This window comes from Metarhizium album (genome assembly GCF_000804445.1).
Source record: "Metarhizium album ARSEF 1941 chromosome Unknown scaffold_8, whole genome shotgun sequence".
NCBI classification, from domain to species: Eukaryota; Fungi; Ascomycota; class Sordariomycetes; order Hypocreales; family Clavicipitaceae; genus Metarhizium; species Metarhizium album.
The window spans coordinates 898,445-917,706 of record NW_024467582.1 but is presented as its reverse complement, the minus strand read 5'-3'; the positions used below and the strand labels follow the sequence as shown (position 1 = coordinate 917,706).

The following is a 19,262-nucleotide window of genomic DNA, read 5'->3' as shown; positions in this document are numbered from 1 at the left end:
GGTTGGCTGGCCGTGTACGGAGTACATGGTTCCGATTTGTGGCTACGACGGGTGTGCTGCGGGCAAAGCGGCACGGGCGTGCATGTACGTGTACATGCAACGCGAGATGACGGTCATTAGTGGCGAGAGGGGGAAAGGGAAGACGAGTCAAATTATGTATGGTAAAAAGTTGAAATCTGCTGGCGATGACTGGATGGTTTGAAAAAAAGAGACAAGATACAGCAAGAAATGCATGCTCGCTTGTATGAATGCCATGCTATGCTTCCAAAACTAAACAAGCGCCATTCTTCACTTGAAAAACATCGGGTCGCTTCTTGTGCACGCGGTCCTCTAACATCTCCTGGTCCAGTGCCCATTCCAACGCCCGTGAGGTATCGGCGGCGCGGGACAAGCGCATAAAGATGCCCGTGTAAGTCAGCGGTAGGTCATGCGAGAGAACCCAGTATTTGGGGTCCCCGAGCTTTCGGTAGAGTGCCAGGCCGCTTTTGGCGCCCAAGCTGGTTTGCTTGCCGCCAATGTGGCTCTCCTTGCTGCCGTGGAGCATGGCCAGCTTGCGAGTATTTGGCTTCGCGTCGAGGAAGGCCTGGAGGGGGCCTTGATCCAGCAGGGTGCCGTGCGGCGAGGTAAAGATGGACTCGTGTACCTCGATGCCGTCGTCGTCGTCCATGTGTGTCCAGATGATGGCTGTGCAAAAGTTCATCTCGCGGTGTCCTGGGAGGCGCAGCACCGTTATCCACGGGGGAAGACCGCGCCCGGGGTGCAACTCTGACGCGCGCCACGAGGTATCAACTGCAGGCTGGACATCACGGATGATGGCCACGGTACTAAAGTGGTTCCAGGGCTTGATGATGCGAGCCGCCTGAGGAGTTGCAATCACTGGCACATTTCCGTGGAACTCTCTGAGAGTAGCCTCATGTACATGGTCATAATAGTGGAAACTCAGCAGGATGGCGTCAATGTGCCTGGCGGGATTGAAGACTTCATTGGACGTGCGCCTGTTTAGGACGTGCTCAAAGGCCAAGTCTTCAATCTGGCGAGCAACTGCCTCTACGGCATCCGCTGTGGGAAACGCGGGCGCCGACGGCAATTCGATATGGATGAACCAAGACCCGACAAGGTCAGCTGGTCCTACGAGCCATGGCTCCAGGACGATATGGAAGTAGGCCCTCCCCGACTGCTTTTGCTCAACCCATGGCCGTGGCAAGGACAATAGCCACGAGTTGTGCCCGTTCAGGGAGACCAGGAGCGGCCGCAGGCAATCAGGGTAGGAGGTAAAGTGCTGTTCAAGACATTTGGTGTGAGCATCTTCCATTGAGATGGGGAGCGATGGAGGTCGAGGTCTGAGAGGGTGAATCTTGAGCGGGCCGTTGGTTGGTTCGATGAGTCAAATTTGACAAAAGTTCACATCGAGTCAAGCCTTGTCCAACGGGGTGGGCGCTCCGTATTGTTATATCCCGACTTTTACTGACTTGTCGGCCGGGGTCTGTGTCTCCCCAATGCAATGTCTCGATTTGTTTCGATACAATTTGACCCGGCGTCGCAACATCGGCTGATAAGATCAAATCCGTCATCGACACTACTAGTAGAATTTCCTCGGAAGACATTGGATGACCTGCTGTCTCTTGGGCCGAAAGCGGCGCCATCCTGCCAGAGAGGCTCGATGCTGGTTCGTCATTGTATTCAGCGCCGCCAATACATCACGAGAAGAGTGTGATGAGCATAAAGGGCTCGCACATGCCATTGGGCGAGCTGAGAGGACTCGGGCCTTGGCGCCTTCATTTGCAACCATGCATGAGGCATGATTAGTCCCCCACCCGACGGGGCAGGAAATAACCTTGAACTGAAGTCATGTTTGCGCCGCGAGTTGAGATGTCACATTGCTCAACGTTTAAAATGGCCTTCGGGTCCGCTCAGTCTTCGTATCCGTCTGCATTTAATCTCTGTCCATCCTGAGGAAAGCTCCGAGTCGACCTGTGGTCTGTTTGGCAGCCTTTGCGCTCGATTCTGTCTCTGCCGTATTCTTTGTACTTGTAGTTTTGACGACTAACGGTGACTCCCCCACCCTCTCGAATCGTTCCTCGCGCCAAGCTGATGAAAACCTGGTCGTGATGCCGTCCAGCGGGAGCAGAGATGGGTTTCACAACCCGATGCTTTAATTCCGACGTGGGCGGGGTAACTCGAGGGAAGAATTGCTTCGTTGTCGACCGATGACCAGCGTCTCATGGTCACGGATAGCGATAGCGGCCATGCCCGAAGATTCTGAGGCCTAGTGTTTCGCTGATTGACTCGAGGGAATCTGACACCCCTCGGTCGAGTCGCCTCGCATTGCTTGCTGCCTGCGATATCGACTGATCCACCTCCCCGCAGACCGCTGACACCCCGGCTGCTTTTGAAGGGTGAAGGGTCCCGGCGGAGCTTGTCCACGCTGATCCGCTCCTTTCGCTTCGGAGATCGAACCCCCGAGCCGGTCGCTGCCGTCTTCAAGAGTCAAGATGAGTATCGATGCAAATGGTAAATGGTCCAACGGTCGGACCAGCCAGGGAAAGAGGATGACTAACCCGCTGGCCCTGTATCACGTGGCTCCATGTTTCCCCGTCGTTGCATCACCGCCACGGCGCCGTCGACCCAATTACCAGCACAACATCTTGTCGAGCCATGTAGCTGACAGCCAGTGCTGCAGCCATGCATCCGTGTTCTCTTCGTCCATAGCCGCTCACAGGCATCGGCAGACCCTTGCCTGCAGGCAGCAAGCTGGCTCCCCCTTGACATGCCCGGTGGCCCGCCGGGAAGAGGCTGTCAAGGCTGCCGCAAACGCAAGAAGAAGGTAGGACAGAATTCACGTTCCCATGTTCCATGTCCGGCGCTCGACGGCCTTCCTTGATGGACCAGGTCTAACTCGGAGGGCTGACAAACTCTGTCAACAGTGTGATCTTGCGCGGCCATCCTGCTCCAGATGCCTTCGCTATGGCATCCGTTGCATTGGATCTGGGGAGCGAGTGTATAGATTTAGGAACGCGACGGTCACGGAAAGCGTCCCTGTGGCCGGGTCAGCACATCACAGGGGTGGAATGGCAATAGACGGTCAGATGGGATCGTCACCGCCACGGCCACTTGGAAATGAATTAACAACAACGACCGGGGCCTTCATCTCAACCTTGCAGATTTCCGACCCCAAGTTTTCGGTGCTTGGCTTCGGTCCCTTTCTCGAAGATGTGCCACGCCGCCTAGGAAGAAGCAGAATTCTCCGCACTGCAGCCATGGCCTTTTCGAGTGCCGTCACAGCAGTCCATTCTCGACAAGCAACCGTGCAAGCGCTCAATGACTATGGCACAGCACTCAAATGCATGAGAAACAGCTTCATTGACGATCCGTCCCAAGTCAGCAAGACGGAGACGCTCTGTGGCGTATATCTTCTCCTATTGTCTCAGGTATGCTAGGCCAATCATTCGTGTCAAGTCTCGTGCTTGTGTAAAGATACGACTCATTCATTTCCTGCAGAACTTCCTCAGTGGACTCAATGATGAGTGCTTGGTCCATCTTCAGGGGCTATTGTATATTTTGGACAGTCAAGAAGCCCGAAATGACCAAGACCCCTTCAGCTCACAAATCTTTGACTTGGCATCGATCATAGCGGTACGAGCACTCTTCCCGTAAGCATTTTACATGCTTGCGCCTTCTTTTTGCTGACCTCTCCGCAGATCACGGAGTGCGTCATTGACCCCAGAGTGCACTTCAAACCATGGCGCACTGATTTGAGGAAAACATCATACTACGGACCGCTAAATAACTATTCTGTGGTCGACATCAGGTCAACAAATTTGACCGTGGCAAACCTCATAGACCTGCCCGTGTTTCTCCAAGAACCTGAATACCACCTAATTGAATTGCGTACTTCTTACGACCTAATGAGAGTCGAGGCGGGAAAAATTGTTCCAATCACCATGCGGCTGCATGAAGCATGTGCAACAAGCCTCGACATGGATTACTACAAGGGCTATACCATTTGCGAGTCCTCTGTCTGCGTTCTACACGCGCTTATGGCCATTATTCGGAAGACTCTTCAGGTCTTCCACCCTTGCGACAGTACTCTTGAAGAACACGAAGAGGCTGCAGCCAATGTGGTTCTCGCGTCAGCGACAAGAGCCTGGAATTTCCGTCCGCTAGGCACTACATTCATGCCTAAGACCTTGTGTCTGATATGGGCAACTACAGATGATCCCAACGTCAAGACTAAAGTGGAAGATATGATTGAAAGCTATCGGGATGAATTTAGGGGAGACAGTTGGACCAAGCTCGCCCTTTTTTTCGTGCAAAGATTCGAAAGACTACGCAAGCGAGTGCAGAAACCTATGCCTCATCATCCTGGACAAGATGCGACCAGTCCCGGATCGACAAATGCTGAATCTGAAAGCGTTGAAGTTTAGAAATGTCCCCAGGTACTTCCCTTCAATCAAGAAAGGCTCGGAAAAAATTCCAAGAGAACCGTGCCAGCGGTCCACCTCAAGTAGCTGATCTTGTCCTCTGGAGCTTCGAACAGGTAGAAGATGTGTGGAATACCTGGTGAAAAGTTTGGGACAAGACCGATGCCTCTTTTATGCACAATAGAAAACATACTACTTTAAAATACAAAACTTGAAAACTTTCATACTGCTACTGCCAAGTGCTGAGTGAAATGGGAAGCCAAGCCCGGCTTGGACCTCATATCGTGGTTTCGAGAGCATGCTTATCGATAGCAAACTGTGGGTCGTCGCAACTGCTCACGATGTAACCACGATGTACCACGATGTCTTCAGCTCCAACTCCATCCAGTCCACAACACACCTTGAAGTTGGTGGCAGCGCCGCGCTCGGCAGCTTGCCTTCAGTCCTCTGCACAGATTTGAGCAACTGCCGTTCCGTCAAATGATGAAGGAGTATGTCGACAATCTATAATCTTGAGCCGCAGCCGACGGCCTCGGCAATCATCCACACGACCTTGGGAGAGATCCTCGTTGAGCTTTTCGCCAAACAGACACCGTTGACGTGTCGCAATTTTCTGCAACACAGTCTCGACGGGTACTACGATGGCACAATCTTCCACAGACTGGTCCCCGGCTTCATTTTGCAAGCGGGGGATCCTACGGGCACCGGAAATGGCGGCGAATCCATCTACGACGGCGGTGCCTTCGGCGGCGACTTGGACCCGTGGCCCATGGATGAGCGCAGAGGCAAAAACGCAGGTCCTACAGGCGTGAACTTCAAAGACGAGTTTCATTCGCGTCTCAAGTTCAACCGGAGGGGTCTGTTGGGCATGGCCAACGAAAGTCGTGCGGATACAAACGGTAGCCAGTTCTTCTTCACACTCGATAAAGCCGAGGAGTTGAATGGGAAGAATACGCTGTTTGGACGGGTCGCGGGTGATACGATATATAATTTGGCCAAGATTGGCGAGTCCGAGGTGGACGCAGCGACTGAAAGACCGCTGTACCCGGTAAGGATTGAGAGGGTGGAGATATTGGTGAATCCGTTTGAGGACATGAAGAAGAGATGGAGGGTTGCGACACAGGCTGTGCAGAAACCAGCGGAGGCGGATAGACCAAAGAAGAAGAAGAGAAAAGCAGGGAACCAACTGCTCAGCTTTGGAGATGAGGAGGGGGGAGAGGAGGAGCAAGGTCTGGCGTTTAAGAGGGCCAGGTTTGATACAAGGCTGATTGCACGGGAAGAGGAGCCGGACGAGCGGCCAAAGGATGAAAGGGCCGCCAAGAGGAAATCGCCCAAGGAGGACAAGAAGAAGCAGCATACGGTACGGGCGGAGCATTACGATGAGGAACGACGTGCTTCAAACCAGGAGAGTGTCAAACTACGTAGCGAAGCGGAAGCGGGAGGCAGAGATGAGGCCGAGGAGCTGTCAGACGAGCCAGAACCGCCAACGAAGACAGCTCTCCAGAAAGCCAACGAAGAGCTGGCAGCTTTAAAGGCCTCGATGCGGCGAACCATTCACTCAGAGAAGCCGGCAGAAGACACAAAGAAGAAGTCTGCCCTCGAGTCCATGATACCGGAGTCATCGATGCGAGCGAGAAAACGACGACCAGGAGGCAACAACAGCAGCGCCAACGACGACGAAGCGGCCATGCGTTTATTACGTGCGTTTCAGTCGAGGCTGGACAAGGCTCCGCCGGAGAAGCAAATTCAGGGATCGGCAGAAAAGGGAGACGAGGACTCTGGCAGCGGGGAAACGGCTGGCGCAGGCGACGAAGCAGAGCTCTGCGATCTACACTTTATTGCCAGCTGCCAGAGCTGCACGGCTTGGGACAAGCAGGACAAGGAGGAGAGCGACGATGAGGGCTGGATGTCACACTCGCTGTCGTTTGCGGCAGACAAGCTTGGTAAAGACTTGAGCAACAGGAAGAAGGCGGAGGAGGAACTGGTGGTTATTGATCCTCGGGAAAAAGCCCGTACGCTCAAAGAGGGCAAACGAGCTGAACGGGAAACCAAGGTGAGCGGATCGAGGGCCTGGGACCAGGCCCAGGCGAGGGACCAGGCTCGCAATGCCAAGTTGACAAAGGCCAGTTCACTTGCGGGGAGGGCAAGTAGGTAGGCATGAGGTGCGTGGTGTGTTGCGATGGTGAAAATACGTATCCGGCACCCAAGGAAACGAGGCACCTGGTATGATGTTGGCGGTGATGAAGCCAGCCCACAACCCGAGTTGTGCATGCGCCGTTGTATTATAATTATAGCACGAGTCAGGCCGCGAGAAGGCGGGACCAAGGGTGGCAAAATAGCAGTCATAAATCCGAAGTAAGCTGGCCTGACAAGTAATGGCTAGTTTGGTTCTGACGTGTCACAAAGCAGGCACTGGCGGCGTAGTCGGTTGGCAAGTTGATAAGCTTGGATAACAAGTCGAATGTACGGAGTATGGAGTACGCGGTGCTCAGAGACTCGGGTCGCTTGTAGAATCGCGGCGCCAGGGATGGCTTGGGATTGGATCAGACGGATCGGACGGGAGGTGCAAAACAACTCGGGACCCAAGGCAGGGTGTCCGAGGTGATGTGGCTGGAAATGATCTAATGGTTACGTCTGTCATGTAGCGGATGCTCCGCAGCCCGTCGATGTTATTGTTATCCCTCATCATCACCACAACTCGACAGGACGTCAACGACAAAGACGACGACGCACGACGAAACTATCCAGCAAACGACTACAGTATCCACCGACGCCACCGTCTCGCTCAGCCGATTTTTATTGCTCCGTACGGAGTGCCGGGGGAAGACAATTGGCAGCTGGTTTTTTTTTTTTTTTTTTTTCTCCCTGTCTCCTTTGCTCGCCTCCCTCTTCTGCATCGACAGACCCGACCGCCTCATCGACGGAACGGCATTCGCGAAGGGCTGCGGTGCGGTGCCGATTGCAGTGCGCCATCCTCGCTGCCCACCCTGCAAGCATTTGCGGCGCGCCCAGGATTCTGCAGATCGTGTCGGCCTCACCCGTCTGCTCTTTGATCGACGAGCGCGCCGAGCGGACCGTCATCCCACGAGGCAGGAAGAGCGACACCACCAACGCGGCCAATACGTTCTGTAATGTACGAAACAGAATAGTACTTTGCTTGGCCTCAGCGAAAGAAATCACGCGTTCCCGCTCGGGCCCTGCCCGCCTCCGCCTGCCTGCCTGCCGGCCAATTTTCTCAAGCAGCCGACCCGACTCCATCACAGCCTCGTGGCCAGGCGCTACTTCACGGCCCCCATGTCGGCGTCGAATTCGAGGAAGCGAGCGGCGCCAGGCGCGTCGCCGGTGATGAACTATCCGCAGCGTATGCAGCAGCCGTTTGCGGCAGACAATGCCGTCCAGGACAGCATGCTCAGATGGAAAGACGACGGTGCCGAACTTGTCGACGCCGCGAATGCCTATGGCCTGATGCCCTCGCAGCCTCAGTATGCCGAAGCTCCAGCGTCATCCAACAGCCTTGCGCGACGCGATGTGAACCAAGCTCTGATTCCCACGCACAGCCGAAACTTTGACGCTTCGGTTGAGCCGTGGGCAGGCTTTGGCGACGCCAACAGCCTGTTGCCGCAGAACGGCGAGGGGGGCTTGATTGAGCAGGACAACATCGAGGCCTTGGAGGAGATGGCGCAGAAGGCCAAGCGGGAGGCTCAGGCTAAGCGGAAGGGGATCCCGCCGTTTGTGCAAAAACTCAGCAGGTATGTGCTCTGGTCCGGAACCTGTCTGTCCGGGTGCTTCATCATTATCCCACTGCCGCCGTCGACTTGATGCTGACGAGGCTGTTTTTTCTCTCGTCCCCTCGCTTTCGCGTAGCTTCTTGGAGGAACGCAAAAACGAACACTTCATTCGCTGGTCAGAAAAGGGAGACTCGTTCATTGTTCTTGACGAGGACGAATTCGCCAAGACTTTGATTCCCGAGCTGTTCAAGCACAACAACTACGCCTCATTCGTTCGACAACTCAACATGTATGGCTTCCACAAGCGCGTCGGCCTGTCGGACAACTCCATGAGAGCGAGCGAGCGCAAAAACAAGAGCCCCAGCGAGTACCACAATCCGTTCTTCCGCCGGGGCCACCCCAACCTGCTGTGGCTCATCAACAAGCCCAAGAGCAGGGCCACCGCCAAGAAGTCTTCCACCAAGAACGAGGGCGGCGAGATGGACAGCGACGAAGACCAGATTCAGGATGAGGTCGTCGCGCAAAACACGCCGGCCGGATCCAACGTGGCTGCTGGGCGGTCGCTGCCGTCAGCCCCCACGACATCATCAGCCGAGCCGCAGGGCTTGCCCAAGAAAGAAATGACCTTGATCCGAGAGGAGCTCAACAAGGTCCGGGAACAGCAGAAAATGATTCACAAGGCCATCAACCAGCTGCAACACAACAACAACGAACTGTACAACCAGGCCCTCATGTTCCAGTCGCAACACGACCGGCACCAAAACTCCATCAATGCCATTCTCAACTTCCTCGCCAACGTCTTCAGGAAGACTCTGGAGGACCAAGGCAACACACAGAGCGTTGGCGACATTCTCTCGAGCATGATAACCAACCAGGGCCAGCCATCCCACCAAGGCAGCGTGGTCGACCTGGGCGACTTTTTCCAGACACAAATGGATCCCCTCTCCAACATGGGCGGTCCTCACAAGCGAACCCGCGGCCTCTTGCCGCCCATCCCCAACCAGCAGCCCGACGCTTCCGCGGCTGCCCGGCCGCCATCATCAACAAGCCCAGCGCCGTACTACCCTGCCGGCAACGCCAGTCCCGAAATGGGCCACGTCACCGAGCTGGTCGACGGCTCCGATGGGCTTCCGAGCCTCAGACAGCAACTCGAGTCCAACCCGCACGAACGCATGATGAAGATCATCAACGACCACAACGCCACCAACACGTCTGGCATGGATCTCCCCGAGGCCACGGAGCTCGTCGCCAACGCGCCCAACACTCTGAACAAGGACCAGAGGAGCAAGTTTGTCGACTTCATGGCCGGACAGACCACGTCGCCCCCGTCATCACAGCCGCCGTCGGCATCCACGACCGCGAAGCCCACGCCCACGCCCGTCCCTGCGCGTCCCGCCAAGGCCAGCGTCTCCCCGTCACCGTCACCAGTGCCCCCCCCCTCTCCCGTCATGCGCTCACCACAGATGGCACCCCCATCCTTGAACGAAATCAGCACCAACCAAATCGACCTCGACCAGCTGCAACGCCTGCAATCCGATCAGGACGCCAAGATTCACGAGCTCACGGAAATGCTGGGCCCGCTGAGCCCGTCGGGTCGTATACCGGGCTTGGACGACGGCACCGAAGCGTACTTTGATCCGCCAAACGTCGACCTGGACCAATATCTGGACAGCAACGCGTTTCTGGACGATGCTCACTTCGGCGACGGCAATGACTTCAATTTCAACCTCGACGGGGCCGCGGATGTCGTCAAGAACGGGCAACACAGTCCCACGGGCACCGAGGAAATTCAGAGAGACGATTGCGACACTGCGCAAGGGGAGGCGAATAAAAAGCAAAGAGTAGCCTAGGCGTTTTTGCCGCCGTCATTTTTTGCAACGTGGGAATGGGAATGGGAATGGGAAACGGAGGGAGGGAGGGGCGCCCGTGTCTCGGTGCAATCTATCATCGCTGTTATTTATCACGACTATCATTATCCGTTTTACAAATGTCTGGTGTCGGGCGCGTCATGTGGCCATATACACACGTTGCGTGTGTCGCATGTAGTCTACGAGCTCGTGACGCTTTTTCCCGCGTCGCGTCTCCCCTCCCCTCCCCTTGGCACCTCCGTCTCCGTTCTCGCCCGGGTATCATCCACGCCGGGGGCATCAGGTATCGTGTAGGCAGGCCGTCGTGCCCGCCGGTGCCCGCCAGTCTCGCCAGTCTCGCCAGCCTCGCCCGCCTACCCAGCAAGCGGGTTCGCGTGGACCGTGACGCGGTCGATACTGACGGCCCGGCCAGCGAGCGGCCTCGCCTTGGCGTCCACGTCGCGGGCCTCGAGGCGCGCGAGCGTCGCGAGGCCCTCGTCGCCGACGACCCTCCCGAAGACGGTGTTGAGGCCGTCGAGGTGCGGGGCGGCGCCGAGCGTCACGAAGAACTGCGACCCGTTGGTGCCGGGGCCCCGGTTGGCCATGCTCACCGTGCCGCGGTGCGCGTGCCGCAGCGACGGCCGGATCTCGTCCTCGAACGCCGCGCCCCAGATGGACCGCCCGCCCTTGGGGTTGTCGGGCGGCGAGGGCCGCGCCGGCGCCCCCGTCTGCAGGATGAACTTGGGGATGAGGCGGTGGAAGGGCGACCCGTCGTAGTAGCCGGATGCGCAGAGCGCGAGGAAGTTCTGCGCCCGGCCGCCGGTTAGCGCGGACCGCGGAAGGGGGAGGGGGGGAGACGCTGCGCGCACCTCTGCGGTCTTGGGGACGCTCTCGCAAAACACTTCAATCTTGATGTCGCCGTCGCTGGTGTGCAGCGTGACGGACATGGTTGCCGGGAGGGAGGCCAGACAGACGAGTGACGTTTGGTGGTGCCGCGAGGTGAAGGTGAAGGTGAAGGTGGGAGGGAGTCTTTTTGATGTACACAGTGCGTAACGGTCGCTCGTCCACCTAGTCGCTGACGGGTACGTATATATATGTATATATATTTCCTTTTTTTTTCCCGCCCGGCATCTTATGGCTTTCACATAGACAGTCAAAAATACTCTCTGTACCCTACGGATTTGCTGCAACTGCAACGATTTACATTGCGCTCTCCTGCTATCAATACATGTCAAGGTCAGGCCGAAACGCACTGTGCTTTATTTCCCCTCGAGAGACGGGCAGCTGCTAGCACGATAGCTTAAACAGTGGCCAATTAGCGCTGGACATGCCACAATCTGACCCACCAAACCGGTGACATTGGGCTCAGCTTCGCCCCGCCACCCCGCCTCTCAGCACATGCCTCAACCCGTCATCCGCGTTTTTAGGAACTAAACACTTCTTTCTTAGTCCTCGAGGCGCCATGCAGCACTAACCGGCAATCATGGCTTTATACTTGTCGAGAAACCTTGTCGTGCGACTATCGCTCAAAATGAACTTGTCCACGTGGCCAGGCATGCCAAATGCTCTTGAGGAAATAGCAGAATAGCATCCTCGTGACTGCCTCATGCGACAGACATGTCCCAAACGCCATTCCCATGCCTTGTCGTCAAAGGAGGCCTGAAAATCAATCCTATTCGCCGTACCAGTCATTCATCTGCAAAACAAACGCCTAACTTATGCGTATACCATTGCCCTTGCAATGCCAAAGGACCTTGCCTGGCAACCCACTCGGCGTGCCTCTCGAATCTCTCGCACCATGGAGGCGCATACTGCATCGTTTCAGATGTGCGTGCCAGACACTGTTGACAGTTACGACACATGGCCTTGTGCAAAAGTTAACAACACTCGACTTGTCAGTCCCGGTCAACGACACAGGCATCGAAGTAACGAGGCGTCAATGTTTAGATAGCGGCCAATCCTGGCGGGAACAGGCAGTCCATCCGCCTGTCTGTCTTGCAAAGAGACTTGCGTCGCCGGTCGGTCCCGAGTCCTGACCCAAGACGCCTAATCAATAAACGGCTTCTTCTGTCCACCAACAAGACACAGTCCCAGAGCCCGCAATGAGTCCCGGTCATTGGCCAAAATGATAGTTCGGGCGGGTAGCATCGGATTGTTGGGATCGACATGGGCCGCGTCTTTGGCTGCTTGTTCTATTGCGTCCATCTCCTCCCTGCACGCTTGCTGGTCAAGCGGGCATACAACGATGGCTTGTCTCAGGTTCACGTCGCGAGCACCGCTCAACTGCACCTATTCGATAGTCAGCCGAAGCCGTTCTACACATTCCCAATGTAGACCACACAAACCTTGATGTTCAAGTAAAATTCAATTTTGTAGAGTGACGCCGTCGTAGTAAATGACGCAACCTCGTACAAGGGGAATGCCGGCTTGCCTCTCCTCACAATGCCATCGGCATCTCTCAAGTCTTTGCATGGGAGCACAAGCCCGATATTGGTAGCGTACCCGGCTTCGGGAACCTTCATCTTGACTGGTTGCTGCCGCCTGCACACTCTGTTGACCTTTTTCACCGGCTCATCTCCTTCGTGATTATACGTGACTTCCTCCTCGATTGCAAGAGTGATTTTTTCTATGCTGACCCTTTTTGCTTTGCTCAGCCAGTCCGGGTTGGGTGACAACTTGATGTAAACAGTGATGGGGTCTCCGGGGCCGTAACTCCATCGCGGTAGGTTAATGCCCAGGTGAACCACGTTATCCGACGTGACGAGCTTTGTTTCTGGTTTGTTGTACATGCCAAACGTGGAGAGCGTGTCGTATCGTTGTAATGGTACAGGAAAGCTGTATTTGTATTGATTGCTGTGGCCCTGTTGTACGGTGACAACAAGCTCGTAGTAGGTCTCGGCCGTCCTGCTTGGGAGCTGGAGAGACGCGGGGGGTATTCTTCGGTTTGTTTCTTCTCCGCCGCGTCCAAAAGGAATGAACAGCACAAACGGTAGGTCCATGGCAATGACGCTTTCGGCCTCCTTCCCGGTTGCGCAGCGAAATAGCAGGACTTCCTTGCCGACGACGTCCGTCGTATCCTTCCGCGGGGTGCCGAGATGACGTTTCGTCAAACTATCAGCATCGGGGTGGATCGTTTCCCGTCGTTGCAAACATATTCGAACCAACGATACGGGGACGGGCATAGAGTAGCCTTGTCCGGGTCGAATCTCGACTTTGCCTTCTATCCGAGGCTATGGCATAGGTTGGTTAACAGACAAGGGGAGATTTCAGCAAAGACAAAGCAGCTAGAGGCAGTGAAGTGTTTTGATGTACCGCGCACGGGACGGACGCAGACCTAGCTTTTGGACACAAGACAATAAACGGTCCCAAGACGGCGACTTACCAACGTTGCCGAGATGCCAGGGTAGCCGATGAGAAAACTGCTATTCGGGGGCCCAGAGACCCTCACGCTGGCTGGCGCCGAGGCCATGATGTCGCCGATGCTCCCGCCACCAGCAACAAGCTATTGGTGGCGGCAAACCAGGATTGGGCGATGTTGGTGACCGGGAAGGGGGATGAAAGGGCTGACAACGAATAGAGCTGTCATGAGGAGGGCAACATCGAATTTTGTGGTGGGTTGAACGCGGTGTGCGGCGGCGTGGGCGAAGACGAGCACGAGCACGAGCACGAGCACACGCCCGTGGTGTTATGAAGCGTGCAACAAGGTGCCAGGATGCCAGGATGTTGGCGTTCTGACGTGGACGTTGCGGGAGGCTCTGCGTCGCGGTCAGGTCAGGTCAGCTCGAGAGTGGAGTGGGGTAGCAGCCCTTCAGCGGCACCCCAGCACCACACAAAGCACCACAGTGCTGGTGCAGCACCAACCAGACGCTCCGGTCAGTCTGTCAGTCTGTTGTCAAGGGGATGACTAATAACCCTCAAGGGGAAGTTAAGTTGCCAGGTTACAGGTGCCAATCGGCTGTGACGGTACAGTGACGGAACATTGAAGACACAGTCCACTCTCCATGCCAGTCAAGCTTAAACAGTGGCCAGGTGCAGGCGCGATGCGCAAGTGGGCAGGATCATACATAGTACGGAGTACGCTTGATGATTCGTTTGCTCAACCGAGATTCTGACCTGCTTATCTGATCTGCTTAGATGGCTAAGAGCATTCGGCAACCGCCTGTAAAGAATTCCAGCGTGCGCACAAGCGAATGACAAATGCCCCTGGCTGCCAGACCTGTTACGCCTGCGTCGTCTTGCATTTAATTTCCATGCATTGTTATTATAGCTGCCTACTGTACGGTATGTATCCTGTTCAAAGACCTAATTTAATTTACCTTTACATTTAGGCGTGATATTATTGTCCCAAACAAATGAAGCATCTTAGCTGCTCTATTACGACTCCGTAAAAGGACCCCAAAAAGGGTGCTAGAGGTGCCAGAGGGGATGATGAATAAAATGTCACAAAAAAATGCGAGCCGTAGGGATCGAACCTACGCGGGCGATGCCCATTGCGGTTCAAGTATATACCTCTCCAGATCTGACCTAAACACAACGCCTTAACCACTCGGCCAGACTCGCAGATGACAAATGATTGGCCCTTCACGGCGGTCATTATACAACTTCATAAAGCAGCCTGCCTACTGTCACCTCCGGCCCTGACCCACCAAATTTTCTGCAGGATCAGTCTGGTTCGACTTTACATCCATGGCATTTACGGAGTACTGGCTTGGGCCTATTATCTTGATCCGGCTACTCTCTTGATTGATCTTTTGTGATTTCCCATTAATTCCTCTACCCTGATCAAGACAACACCAACCAGCCTCTGTTTTTTTCTCTTGTCTTCCATCTTCATCGCTTCACCATAATTCCACAAACCCAACTGGACGCCGTCCAAAGGTCACTCACTATTCCTGCCCGCCAAACTTGAGCATCATGTCCTTCGACGACGATGACGAAGACGACAATCCTGCCGCCGAACCGCCCTCTCAAACTCCAAATGGCGCGTCAACCGCCGAAGAGGCCATGGAAGACGGCGTCCCAGATTACAGGCTCTTCTCATCCATGTTCAGCAAAAACAACGTCTCCAGCAAAGGCATCCGCAAGGGCGAAAAAGACTTTGAATCCCACGGCACCCAAGCGCAGGAGAACACCCTCGAGGCAAGCAGACAGGCACTCGATGATGTCCTCCGCTACAGCCGCGTCCACCGCCACGAATCCTGGATCCGAGCTTGGTATTTCCCAGACTGGTGGACTCAGCAGCGGCCAGACGGCAGTCCAGACGATCCACTGCTTCACGAGCGCGTCGTGGTGGTAGAACACGAACGCGGCAACTGGATGAGAGACATTGGACGAGCTGTTTCCGGCCACAAAGACCAACTCGGGGTGGGCCGGCTCTGGCTGCTCCCCGAAGAAGCACTATATTTAATCGAACGAGGAACCGTGGACATCTGGTGGCCCGATAAGGAACTCGGAGTGCTCCTTCCACGGCGCGTTGACAGCGGACCTGCCAGAAACCAGTTTGGCCCCGATGATTACGACGCCGGCGTGCCGTTGACCGTGGAAGCAGCGTACTCCTTGTTGGTGGGATACGAAGGCGAGTGCGGCAAGACGACGTTGCCGAAATTCCAAGTATACACTCATCTCAAACGAGCTGGATTCCACGTCATGCGCGCGCCGACAAATCCTGAATTCGGACACATGGGGCCATCGCCGCCCCCGCCGTGCTCGCAATCACTATGGCAGTGGCTCTTCTCTTTGGTCAGTCGACAAGATACACCGCGTCATGGATCCTACGGCCCCCTCGTGCAGCAAGGTCTCTACAGAGCATATCGTCCCATCTACCAACAACTCGCCGTCATCCCACGACATATACCATCGGTGCATCCTGAAGAACACCACCTTGTCCAAGAACCCTTCCGAGTTCACTTCCACGTCTGGAAACCCGGTGGCAATGCCTTTTCCAAGAAAAACCCTCCTGCCCCGGATTTTCGCGTCAGCGTTGCAGATACAGCTGATTCCGGACTACCTACCCTAGAGCAAATTGAGGCACTGCTGGAATCGACGCCGCTTAATTTGCCCAATCCGGCATGGCAAGGGCCAGGGAAGCTATACCAACGACTGAAGCACGGTCATCGAAATGTTCTCGTGGCGGTGGTGGACCGGGGGCTAGTCAACTTTATGAGATTTGGAGAGGCAGCCTTTGGAGAAGAACGCCTCTTTGAGAGGTTCGATTCACGAGGCGGCGGTACAAGAGGTGGCAAGAAGGGCGGACGCGGTCCTGGACGCGGGCGCGGACGCGGCCGTGGCAGAGGTAGGGGAATTCGGACTAATGGTGGCAGAGGTTGAGAGGCTACACAGTCGTGGGATATACTTGAACAGTCCAACAAGGCAGATGCATCGGGCACAGTGACATGGCCAGTTCCTCCAACATTCGACATTATGCCAGTGATGACGGCAGCGCCGAGCTCGGCCAACCGGCCGTCATATTGGAAGATGAATCCCCAAACCAGTCATATTTTGCGCCTTGGCAGGACGTTTGACATGAAAGAAGTGGGAAGTCAGGTGCACGTTGGATTCGGAATAGTTGCTGCGTCGACCCTCCCTGCTTCATGGAGGAAGCAGACACCCTGTATGTTGCTCGTTTAAAGGAAGCTGTCGGTGCCTAGAACTGCCGTTGGTCTAGCTGCCAGTCACCATCGTCTGCAACGGGGGGATCGGGGGTGCTCTCCTCCCATGCCCGCGTCGTTGTTGGTTGGGCCTTGGGTGACGAGTTTTTATTTGCGTGCAGCCATGACGCACCATGGAATTGGCTTTGTGCGAGAGACGTTTGAAGTGTGCATGGCAGCCGGAAAGTGTGAGTCGTTTTGTGCCGATGCTCATCTTGATTTGATACGTGATTCAACGATGGCCTGGCAGCGTTGACCAACCCTCGCACAATGTTGATACCAGAGGGTGCCTGGACGCACATGAGCGCGTAACACGAAGAATTCAAGTTGTTGAATGAAAATATTCCTCCGAGGTAGTCACACACAAGTAGCCACGAAGATCGACTACACGTGTGGCTGGTCACTCGGATCCAAAGCCCGTTCTCTTTCAGCAAAATCGCTCCAGGGACTCGTGGGCAGTCAACGATCCGAGATACTCATGATTCTTTCAAGAAGTTGAGGCGCGCACGGCCAGCGATCAACAAAAAAGGATGAGAATCGACACCTGCAGGATTCGAACCTACGCACACGAATGTAATGCCTTACTACTGAGGTCATTAGAAATAGGTTCGATTCGGAGCGGTGCGAGAGACAACTTACGCAGGGCACCGCCTTAACCACTCGGCCAAAGTGTCTTGGCTAGAACTCGGCCCGCTGTAAACTTGTATTTGGTTGTCACCGATGAGTTATGAGATGTTGAGAAAAGCGCTTGGTTCGACTGGGGCACAATGATTCGGTAATGCCAGTGCTCGGAGTGATGAGAAGTGCAACATGTCACCTAGAGACGGGTCGGTAGACGAGCAAGCGGTGGACCAGCACCCATGGCGATGGGCAAAGTGGCACCACACGATGAGGTCAAAGACGGCTTCTCATGGGTATCCTCATTGCGCCGTGCGTGTATCGGGCATCCGTGCACCAGCGCCTGGGCTATGGAAATGCCAATTCGTCACGTCTGGTTGTGAGTTTTTCGGCCGCGGAGCAATTGGGAAGTAACGCTGGCCAATGAGGACACGGAGGGAACGTTGGGCAAAGGGCTCTTTCTTGGGCAACACATTTCGCGCAATGCTCAAACCCTCGTCAACTCTACAGGTTCAGCATGATGATGCTCGTAGAGACCACACCGGTCCGCGCTGTCCGCACTGCATACGGCCAGCCCTTCGTGGACAGTCCAGGTTGCCAGATATGTACATATCTTACTCCGTACTCGGTGGCAAGATCAACCACCCCTTGTCCAACAACGCCCCCAACCAGGGCCACCCATCTGCTTGCACCGTCACATTATGCTCATGTCACGCCGCATGACGGAGACACAATTGCAGAACACCACACGCAGCGGTCCGAGGGAAGCTGGAAGGGAAACCCTGGAGGGCAAGATGGAAAAGACAACAGTTCGCGACGAGTTATTGGCTGATCGATCCCACGCAGCCAAAGCCAGCAGCGAACGAGGGGAATCGTGGGAACTCGGGACTGCTGCCAAGTTGCCCGTGTGCAACGCTCGTCAACGTACCCTCTGCTCCCTCGTCAGCTCGTTGCCTGTTCGCATAATGGCTCTCCGTCGCTGTGATTCCGGCATCACGACAGGGAACGCGTGGTCCTGGTGTGTAGTCCGTGTATGAGGTATCCAACACACACACACACACACACACACACACACACACACACACTAGTAAAGTAGAAACGACGCAGTGCCACCAGTCGTATGGGCGCTCTTTCGCCTCGCCTGCCTGCCAGTGATGCCTGCTGGTCCTCGGGAGCATCAGCGCAATAAATCTCCCGAGGCACACGCACACGGGCCCCATCTCCCTTGGCCGTGAAACAATCATTGATGACTGTTGCGTATTCACCTAGCCAAGCCAAGCACCCCGCACTGTAAAACAGTTGCGAGATGAAGGTTATTTTGCCTCTTGACAAGGTGGGGAAAGCACTGGGCACTGGCTGTCAATCACCTCTACCACAAGGTCAAGGGTGTGAGTCGAACACGGTGGCCCCGAACAGAAGAGCAGCCCGTTCCCCCTCCCTACGGCCATCGCCTTGGGCATTGACGAGGTGTTACGGTATTCGTATAGGTCGTCGTGTTGTTGCGGACCATGTCACAAAGGGTTCTCGCATGTCACAGGACTGTTGGAACGTCGCGGTAGGGAGTATGTATGTTGCATGACAGCAACTGCTGCGGCTTGGATGGCTGTGTATCTGGGCACGTTGCGTGTTGATTAATACGTTCGACGTCAAAGTGCTCCTTCCCCTCGTTTCTGCAATCGAACACCAGTATTGACGGCAGCATTTGCGTAAGAAGCCTTGCGTTATGCCGCGCCAGCCTCGGATTCTCCAGGTGTCGTTATGAAGATGGCATGATCAAAGTCGCTAGAAGCACCCACAATGGGCAGTTCCACATAGACTTGGCCGCATTGCGAATGCAACATCAGGGCACCTATCTGCATGGGGGAGAAGAAAGACAGACATGAGAGATATGAGCGCACTTAAGAAGCAGGGAACTTGCACCCTGGCCAGAGGCTGATAAGGCTCGGGTCGATGGCCTCCAATCACCCTATATGAGAGTGCCCAGCGGTGATGTTTCGGTGA

At 55.3% G+C, this 19,262-nt stretch overlaps 6 protein-coding genes across 6 annotated transcripts; 3 read left to right on the top strand and 3 right to left on the bottom strand.

The window, feature by feature from the left end:
• Positions 1-256: 256 nt before the first annotated feature.
• On the bottom strand, positions 257-1,312 carry MAM_04057 (uncharacterized protein; the record flags this gene model as incomplete). Its single annotated transcript, XM_040822856.1, has 1 exon — positions 257-1,312. The coding sequence occupies one exon, from the start codon at positions 1,310-1,312 to the stop codon at positions 257-259; it is 1,056 nt and encodes a 351-aa protein (XP_040679362.1).
• Positions 1,313-3,257: 1,945 nt separating this feature from the next.
• On the top strand, positions 3,258-4,424 carry MAM_04056 (uncharacterized protein; the record flags this gene model as incomplete). The annotated part of the gene is made up of 3 exons (XM_040822855.1): positions 3,258-3,428; positions 3,499-3,633; positions 3,699-4,424. 3 exons carry the CDS (start codon positions 3,258-3,260, stop codon positions 4,422-4,424), a joined length of 1,032 nt encoding a protein of 343 aa, XP_040679361.1.
• A 490-nt stretch (positions 4,425-4,914) lies between these two features.
• MAM_04055 (Peptidyl-prolyl cis-trans isomerase, cyclophilin-type) lies at positions 4,915-9,999 on the top strand (the record flags this gene model as incomplete). The annotated part of the gene is made up of 3 exons (XM_040822854.1): positions 4,915-6,572; positions 7,685-8,170; positions 8,286-9,999. 3 exons carry the CDS (start codon positions 4,915-4,917, stop codon positions 9,997-9,999), a joined length of 3,858 nt encoding a protein of 1,285 aa, XP_040679360.1.
• A 371-nt stretch (positions 10,000-10,370) lies between these two features.
• MAM_04054 (cyclophilin-like peptidylprolyl cis- trans isomerase) lies at positions 10,371-10,943 on the bottom strand (the record flags this gene model as incomplete). Its single annotated transcript, XM_040822853.1, has 2 exons — positions 10,371-10,802; positions 10,866-10,943. 2 exons carry the CDS (start codon positions 10,941-10,943, stop codon positions 10,371-10,373), a joined length of 510 nt encoding a protein of 169 aa, XP_040679359.1.
• Positions 10,944-12,042: 1,099 nt separating this feature from the next.
• Positions 12,043-13,465, bottom strand: MAM_04053 (arrestin domain-containing protein; the record flags this gene model as incomplete). The annotated part of the gene is made up of 3 exons (XM_040822852.1): positions 12,043-12,285; positions 12,342-13,226; positions 13,379-13,465. 3 exons carry the CDS (start codon positions 13,463-13,465, stop codon positions 12,043-12,045), a joined length of 1,215 nt encoding a protein of 404 aa, XP_040679358.1.
• Positions 13,466-14,910: 1,445 nt separating this feature from the next.
• MAM_04052 (uncharacterized protein) lies at positions 14,911-16,323 on the top strand (the record flags this gene model as incomplete). The annotated part of the gene is made up of 1 exon (XM_040822851.1): positions 14,911-16,323. One exon carries the CDS (start codon positions 14,911-14,913, stop codon positions 16,321-16,323), a length of 1,413 nt encoding a protein of 470 aa, XP_040679357.1.
• Between the last annotated feature and the right edge of the window lie 2,939 nt (positions 16,324-19,262).